The 9313-nt window shown below is 39.4% G+C and overlaps 1 protein-coding gene across 2 annotated transcripts in view; it reads right to left on the minus strand.

The window, feature by feature from the left end:
- The window catches only part of Usp47 (ubiquitin specific protease 47), a 75835-nt gene extending 67094 nt beyond the window's left edge, over positions 1 to 8741 (minus strand). The window contains exon 1 of one of the 2 annotated variants that reach the window (XM_067789225.1): positions 8253 to 8741. In XM_067789225.1, coding sequence (XP_067645326.1) covers positions 8253 to 8256 — 4 coding nt within the window. In that variant the 5' untranslated portion in view covers positions 8257 to 8741. Of the gene's footprint in view, positions 1 to 451; positions 510 to 8252 lie in introns of those variants that run through there. The other variant, XM_067789224.1, reaches the window with a different exon arrangement.
- Between the last annotated feature and the right edge of the window lie 572 nt (positions 8742 to 9313).

The raw sequence follows: 9313 nt of genomic DNA on the forward strand, positions 1-9313 counted from the left end.
TGGTGCACAACAAATTTACTATCTTTAAATTGCTCTAAATGTAAGCATATGACATTTCACCGAGTGAAACCAGTTTTGAAACCGTATGTAATAGATGGTACCCCTTTCGAGCGTATATCTAGTGTAAATGATCTAGGTGTTCTTTTTGATCCGAAACTGAGTTTCAACATGCATATTTCATCTTTTACCAACAAAGCATTGGGAGTACTTGGGTTCGTTAAAAGATGGGCTAAAGAGTTCGATGATCCGTATCTCACTAAGATTCTTTACACATCGCTGGTCCGTCCAATACTCGAGTATTGCTCATGCGTTTGGTCCCCTGTTTCTCAAAATCATATAAAGCGTCTTGAGTCAGTTCAAAAGCAATTTTTGATATTCGCATTACGTGGCCTTAACTGGGACTCGAGTCTCCACCTTCCACCATACAGAAATATACTTCTTATTAGCTTACCCACTCTGGAAAACCGGAGAATATTACTGGGGGTATTGTTCATCTATAAGCTCATTATTGGAGAAATTGATTCTGCTGACCTTCTCAGCCGATTGTTTTTTGTAGTTCCTCCTAGGGTTTCCAGACACTACGTTCCTTTTTATTTACCCCTTTGTCGTCGAAACTTTGCTAAAAATAATCCTCTGCTTATCTGGTGCTCGCACTACAATGAATTGTATAGCTGTATCAGTCTTGAATGTACTTTTGCCACTATACGTAATGCAATACTCGCCTATCTAAACTAAGAGATTCAAGCTAATTTATTTTTTAAAAAAGCTGGAATTATTATTTCTTCTGTAGAAAACAGGCACGATCGTATAAGGATGGATTGGATACATCGGTACTTCAACCGGTTCGCGCGTTCCCTCTGCTGGGCATCGGGCTCCTTTATGAGCACCTCGCGTCAGCCCCCTTATGGGCACCAAGCTCCTTTCTGAGCACCTCACGTAAGCTCCCTTCTGAGCTCCTCACGATGACCCGCCACTGGGGACACTTGCATTAATCTTATATATACTATATATATATTATAGTTTAAATTTTTAGCAGTCGACCGCTCGTTTTTGAGTCGACTATAATTTTAAATAAATAAAGAAATATATTTCATTTGCTTGAGTTCATGAAAATTGCAATTTTCATGCGTAAGTGATTTTAAATACAATTGATAGAACTTCCTTGCATCCAATTGAAAAAAATCAATGGTATAACTAAACAATTTGAAAAAATTTGCGAAATGAATCCGAAATGTTTTACCAAAAACGATTCAAATATCTCCTCGAAATCATAGCGAAGTGGCTTCAAAACAAAGCCGAAATTGCCGCGAAAGAATCTGGAAAACAATTCTAATAAATTTATGATCCAGCAGTGATCCCGAACTCGTTCTACATAGTTTCGGAAAACGTTTTTGCATAAAGCAGTATCGTGTGTGAGACGTACCGCATGGATACCCATGGGACAGTGACAATATACTGGAAACTCCATCATGCTGCAGCTGTATGGAGGATGATGAGGTGGAATCATCACATCACTTTATGCTTGATTGCCCAGCTTTTGCCAGAACAAGGCGAAGGTACTTTGGTCACGACTCACTTGGATCTCCCGAGGATTTATCCAAGGTTGATATCGGTATCATTCGTAACTTTATCGTTGCTACCCAACAATTCTCTAAGTAGCTTTATCTACGTCACCGTTACTTTATTTTATTTTATTGTATGTGGTATCACAACGGACCTTCATGTTGTCCAAGTGAGCTTCCCCTATCAGGGTAGCTACCACCAAACCTAACCTATTATCGTGTTTGCATCGATTAAAGTGAGGTAACAAAAATTGCTGGTAATGGTTAGAATAAGTTGAGTATGAGTAAGCACACCGTCTGATGCTTTGTTATCCTATATTTCTGTATTCCAATTTCCTAACATTTTATGCAAAACTGAATGTTCATTGTTCCTGATCAATTTAACGATAAGATTTATTCTTGAACAATAATACAAAAAAATTCATGTCATCGCACAGTGTACGAAATTTGAAATTAGGATGACAAAAATCATAACTTAGCCTTCAAAAAATTGATATCGGCTTTCGAAGTTCGAAATTCTACATTTCGAAATTTTATTTTTTTTTTTTTGTTAACGCTTTCAGGAAATTAAAAAAGTAAAAATGTGGCCGAGTTCCGCCGTTTTCTTTTATTTGAATGTCTGAATTATTTTTTTGAAAAATTACAGTACGAGCAATTCCAGTGCAGACATGAAAGTAGTAGCCACTACCTACTATCTGACTTTTCACCTCGTATAAGAGCTGTTATACTAAATTTCTCAAAAAAGAATTCAGCCCTTCAAATAAGGGGAAAAAACGGATCACGACCACATTTTTACTTTTTTAATTTGCTGAACGCGTTAACAAAAAAAAATTTCGAAATGTAGAATTTCGAAATTCGAAAGCCGATATCTATTTTTTGGAGGCTAACTTCGAAAAACGGAGATAGTACTTTTTATACTTAAGCCTCAATCTCCTCAAAAAAGTTGGTTTGGTCCAATACCGAGAAAAAAAGTTGATTTTGTCGTATAGTGTTATGTATTGTAACGAATATTAGCAGCACTAAGGGATACTATCATCGATGCTAAGCAGTGACTTGTAAGCACATCAATAATTCAATATAATGTCTACACATATGTACGTACGCGCAGCGGAGAAGCAACGCACAACCTCATGCATAAATCTGAGATACTCCCGAAAGTATGCATTGGTTGTGAAGTGTCGCTCACACATACAAACACATGCAGATATCTTATCTGAGATGCTCCCAAAAGTAGGCAATTATAATTGTGGAAGTGTCGCTCACAAATACCCGTGCATATGAGAAGCTATACACGTGCATCTGTAGTTATAATTTTACAGCAATAACTAAGAAAATTCTGGAAGCGCCTACAAGTATGCGAACGAGAAATCACAGAGTATAAAAGGCAGCAACAGTAGAGGCGCGACAATCAGTTTGATGTAAGACGCTATCTGGCAAGCAATAGTAGTGTTATTTTGAAAGTACTTTAATAAAGGCCATTTTGCATTATTGAATAGTGGAGTTATTTTATTCAACAGTTTAGTGATTCGAACGTTAGCAGAAGATTGCAAATAAGGGGAATTGCAGTAAATTCGTTACAATTGGTGTCAGAAGAGGAATTGTTGAATAAATTCCAGAGTAGCAGAACACAACAAGGACATGGCGAAGTTAAGTGAATTAAGGATCCAGCAACTGAAAAAGGAGTTGGGCAACAAAAATTGAAGGGAAAAACGAAACATCGCAGGCAGTTACCAGCACAGACTTGAACGTGATATTAGCTGCAATATCTGCACAAACGTAGACAGTAACATCCAAGATGGAAACTCAACTGGAAGAAGTGAAGACATATATGACATCCAAGATGGAAACTCAACTGGAAAAACAAAAAACATATATGGCATCCCAACTGGAAGAGCAAAAGACATATATGACATCTCAGTTGGCTGAGCAGTTGAAAGCACAGGAGGCCCGCATATCCTCGCAGCTGGAGGCACAGGAGATAAGGGTAACATCAAAGCTGGAAGCACAGGATACAAAAATTGTGCAGCTCGAGGACAAAATTGATGCCGATATAGAAGCTTTGAGAGGTCGTATACAGGAGTTGCAAATGAATCGCCCAGCAGTTTCAGCGAGTAATGCGAAGGTAAAAACTCCATCGTTTGACGGTTCTGTTCCATTCCAGGTCTTTAAGCTACAGTTCGAGAAGACCGCAGCAGTGAACAACTGGAATGTTGAAGATAAAGTTGCTGCACTGTTCATGGCGTTGAAAGGGCCTGCAGCTGAGATTTTACAAACCATTCCAGAGGGCGAACGGAACTGTTATGAAGCATTGATGGACGCTCTAGAGACGATACGGAACTGAGCATAGGAGACAGATATACCAAATGGAGTTACTGAACCGCTTCCAGAAGCCTGGTGAGACATTACAAGAGTTTGCGTCGGATGTTGAAAGGCTGTCACATTTAGCGAATGCGGACGCACCCGTGGAATACACTGAAAGGGTAAAGATTCAGAGCCTTATAAATGGCATACGGGATACCGAAACGAACCCAAAACCTACATTCACAGAAACGGTATCACATGCTCTGATTCAGGAAACAGCATCGCTTCTGTGTAAGCCAGCGTTCAAAGCACGCCGTGTGGAGGTGGAAAGGCCAGATTGGGTGAACACAATATTGGAGGCGCTGAAAGGATCGCAAAAGCGGAGTGAAAGAGTTATTAAATGCTTCAAATGTGGGAAGCCCGGTCACATTGCACGTCATTGCGATCTTGATCCTAGTGGTTTCAACAGCAGGGGTGGTCTTAATAAGAAAGCTGGAAGGGATGAACAAGAGCGAGTTAGATGTGGAGAACGATAGCTAGCTCTACCTATTGAATGTCCTGTGATATCTGTGTCGCAAATTGGTAGAAAATCGAGCAGTCTTACCGTCAGAGGGAATGTGGATGGCAAAGAACGTGTACTGACTGTAGATACGGGCGCATCTCATTCCTTAATCCGATCTGACTTGGTTAACAGGAGAGTAAAACCGTTACCTGGAGCAGGGTTGTGTACGGTCACTGGCGAGTATAACCAAGTCCAGGGAAAAGTGATATGTGAAGTCTTAATTGGAAAGGTAACAGTTCTACACAAATTCGTTGTGGCGGAGATCGTTGATGAAGTCATATTGGGAGTGGACTTCTTGGTTGACCATGACATCAGGATCGACATGCAGAGAAGGATTATGCGTTATAAGAACCAGGATGTACCACTTAACTTTAGTTTGGAGGAAGGGCTCAGCAGTAATCGAGTACTGGTGGAGAAGACTCGACAAAGACCACGGAAGTCAACGGTAAAGGTTGATGGATCGAATGGGCAACATAAAGCGAAATCAAAAGTACCTGCGAGAGAAACACTAGCATTGACAAAACCAAAGGGACGCACGAAAACGAAGGAAAGAATTTCCCAGAAGGAATGCGAGGGTAGTTTCAAGCCTGGGCGCACCACTGTTGTGAAACGTGGGAACGATACTGATTATGCGAAGCCAATCCGTCAAGCGCAAGCTCTGCGAAGTAGTTCATTGGCCAAACAACAGAGTGCGAGGGAACGATCCAGGATAATGAGTAGTAAGATGAAACGCAGGTACGATGAGAACAATAATTCGGAAGGTTTCTTGGCGGGAGATTTGGTACTAATATACAACCCTCACCGGCGGAAACATGTTCCATCCAAATTTCGGTGCAGTTGTGAAGGCCCGTAGAAAGTTGTGAAGAAGATCGGTGATACCATCTACCGCATACAAACCATTGGGAAACCACGAAATAGAAGAGTGGTACATTTGGAGATGCTAGCGGCGTTTAGATCAAAAGATTTGTCTGATCAGGACGACCAGCCTTAGGGGGAGGGCAGTGTAACGAATATTAGCAGCACTAAGAGATACTATCATCTCTAAGCCGATGCTAAGCAGTGACTTGTATGCACATCAATAATTCAATCATTATGTCCACACATACATATGTACGTACACGCAGCGGAGAAGCAACGCAAAACCACATGCATAAATCTGAGATACTCCCGAACGTATGCAATGGTTGTGCAAGTGTCGCCCACACATACAAACGCATGCAGATGCCTTATCTGAGATGCTTCCAAAAGTAGGCAATTATAATTGTGGAAGTGTCGCTCACAAATACACGCGCATATGAGAAGCTATACACGTGCATCTGTAGTTATAATTTTATAGCAGTAACTAAGAAAATTCTGGAAGCGCCTTTAAGTATGCGAACGAGAAATCACAGAGTATAAAAGGCAGCAACAGTAGAGGCGCGACAATCAGTTTGATGTAAGACGCTATCTGGCGAGCAATAGTAGTGTTATTTTGGAAGTACTTTAATAAAGACCATTTTGCATTATTGAATAGTGGGGTTATTTTATTCAACAGTTTGGTGATTCGAACGTTAGCAGAAGATTGCAAATAAAGGGAATTGCAGTATATTCGTTACAGTATGTATATCGGTGCATACAATGAAAAACCAAAATAAACTATGAAATTTGTTTTTTATTAGACAGAATTTTTGCGAAGCAGTTTAATTCTCATCAAATTCAATATTTAATAATGGGTTTTTAAGCAATTTTAAATATTTGAAGTAATGGCTCCATGCTTCGTCTTGTACGTGTCTATCAATCAGCTATTCTATTACAAATTATCAGCCCAATTCTAAACAAAAATTCCGTGCGAGTTTTTTTCCTTCTCCCATTCCTCGTATTCTAAATAAAAATTCCTTGTGAGTTTTTTCACTTCTCCCTTTCCTCCTATTCTGAACAATGTTCGAAAAAGCGGAAACCGGTTATGGAAGAAAAGTAGGTATTATTAATGTGAGTAAGGAGATTTCTCTGCCATATTTTAGTAGTTTTTTCAATTAAAGGGAATGCATTAAAATAGTTAAAGCAAATTGGTTCTTTTAAGAAAGAACACTTATTTGTACAAATTTGTGCTAAAATATGTACATTCTACCACAATATTCTTTATTTTAAGTCGAAAAGTATATCACAAGCAACGGAAGAGCTCTTGGTATATTTGATGCAGCCATCCAGAAATTGCGGAAGGATATATTAAGAAGGCTTAAATAGATTTTGGCATATGATGAAAGACGAATTCAACTCGACTTGGCCGCCAGAAAATTGCTTTGCTGAATGGAAGCAGGCAATTCCGGCGGATTTGTGTTATCCCGCCGTCTTCTTCTTATGCTCCTCTGTTGATGTTGCTGTGGCACCAATTTATTACTCATTTCAGTGAGCACCACATGAAATGCAATACTGTGCATTGTTTATATTTTATTTCTTAATTTCAAACAAATTCACAACAATAATTAAACTTTTCAATTTTTTTAAGAAAATAAGAAATGCGCAACGAAATTTCAGTTGACAAACAGCTGACTTCGAAAATTCGAAATTCATATTCCCCCATTTATTGTTCTCTCTAGTAGAAAAGAATTTGAGGAATTTTTCCGGGGGAATAAAAAATCCGCGAGAACAAAATTCCGAGGGAATATTTAGAATTGGGTTGTATGTCATGTTCCAAGGAATATCATAACCGCCTTCTTTAAAAAAAAAACATAAATACTTGACGCCTTTTGTCTCCGATGATCTTTACGCCGAGTTTCTTTTAAAAATTTTCTCTCCCTTTTAAATTCCCTACAAATTGGTGGGACGGGACATACATGTTTTGTGCCGACTCCGAACGGCAGCTGAAAAGCAGTTGCATTTTCAATGAGAGTGTTTGCCAAACCACTGTCGAGAGCGACTTAGAAGCTTTGTCGACCTATGGGACATGCACGATGGCATTATGAAACGCTTATAAAAGAAACACACTGGAGGAAACTGCAGACCAGTCTTCTTATGTCCCCAGAACATCTACTACACAGTGAGTGGAGAATAATCCCCATAAAGAAGAGAAGAGCAATGTGGAATAAAAAGTGTATGCTGAACACCCAGCAACCTGGGCATCCCAACAGACATCTGATTTAAGACGTTCTGCTTCATAGGAATTTAAGAAGTCGTCTCAGTAAGCAGTACGAAGAAATCCGACACTTAAGAATTGAGCTGTATAAAAAAGGAGAATGATAAGACCCTTAGAGACATCCATTAAAATGTGTCGGACTACTATGCCAGTGATTGTTCGGTGAACCCTGTTCTTAAAGACAAATAAACTAAACTCGCATTTGAGGAAGGCAACCTCCTGAAAGGCGCGTCACTCCTCTAGCTCAACTTTGATCTGGCTACTGTTTTAGGTTAAACTCTTTACTATTCGGGAATCAACCCCGACATACCCAATATATGTCCCGTTTGTAATGTGTCGCTAAATGACATCAAAATATTTTCAATTGCAATGTGGAAACACTGCCTCTAACACTGTTATCGCTCTCGCCTAACACTGTTGAAACTGCTAGTTTCCTCGAACTCCCGTGAGAAGACGTAGATTACAATAAATGAGTGGTCGGAGTTTTAATGTCATAAGGAGTAAAAATCGTAGGCACATTGCCATTGCCATAGGTTATAAAGGAAGATAGCTCATAGAAAAATATGTCTGAAGGCTTTTAATAAACTTCCTTAAGCTGACTATGATTATGCGAATAATTATAAAATAAAGCCTGAGTTAAAAGGATAACCTGTCGTTCTGCAAGGGGGCCTAAAGGATGCAGATCTTTCCTTTTTTACAAACAGCAAATACTCACCCATTTTATCTTTTGTATTGTTACACGGTATATATCTGCAGTACCTCGTACCCTTTCTTTCATGAAATGAACAAGATATATTTTTTAGGTTCTAAAAAATGCACGCATGCCGAGGACTTTATATTTCCTTGTTATTTGAGTATTTTTTATTTCCTTAAAAATCTTTTTCTGTCCAAACGAATGCTCTTAACCATAGCCTTGGAACCCCCTTGAAGTTATATGTATGAAATTTTTTCGACACTCGTACTTTTTCTTCACTCGGTCACTTTCTATTTTCACTTCTCTAGCACTACGCGTTTAGTTTATATATTAAAATAAAGCAAGCGGGATAAGTTATTTAAGGTTTATGTTATTCCAGTGTGACATTTCCTTTTCGCAAAATGTTAATGTGCATATATATAAGTTCCATAACATGCACGTAATATTTTAATCGCTGCCAGCTAACAAATTACTTTTATTTTCAACCAATTTAAGGCTGAGTAATGCTTTGCATCGTTGCGTTACTGCGCCGATACTAGAGTTGGGTCGTTTCGTTCTGAACTTGTTCAATTGAGCGGGTCTCTCAACTGAACAAGTGAACTAGATCTTCGATTTCGGTTCTTTTTGTTCTTTTAGTTGTTGTTGTTGTTGTTGTAGCAATGCTCGCCCCACCTAATAGGCGCGACCGATCACAAATTGTCATCAATATCCTCTAACGGGAGTCCAAGGAAACTTGCCGTTTCAACAGGGGTGGAACATAAGGAAAGGGGTGTTAGAGGCGTTGGTTCCACATTACAATTAAAGAGATGGTTGGTGTCATGTGGGGACACATTGCAAGCAGGGCATACATTTTGTATGTCGGGGTTGATTCTGGATAGGTAAGAGTTTAACCTGTTACAGTATCCAGAACGAAGTTGAGCAAGAGTGACACGCGTTTCCCTGGGGAGTATGCGTTCCTCTTCTGCGAGTTCTGGATATTTTTATTCAAGTACTGGATTCACCGGGCAATTCCCGACATAAAGGTCCGACGCCTGTCTATGGAGTTCACCAAGGACCTGCTTGTGTTTTTCCGCTTCATACGG

Source organism: Eurosta solidaginis, chromosome 5 (genome assembly GCF_040869045.1).
Source record: "Eurosta solidaginis isolate ZX-2024a chromosome 5, ASM4086904v1, whole genome shotgun sequence".
In the NCBI taxonomy this organism is placed as follows: domain Eukaryota; kingdom Metazoa; phylum Arthropoda; class Insecta; order Diptera; family Tephritidae; genus Eurosta; species Eurosta solidaginis.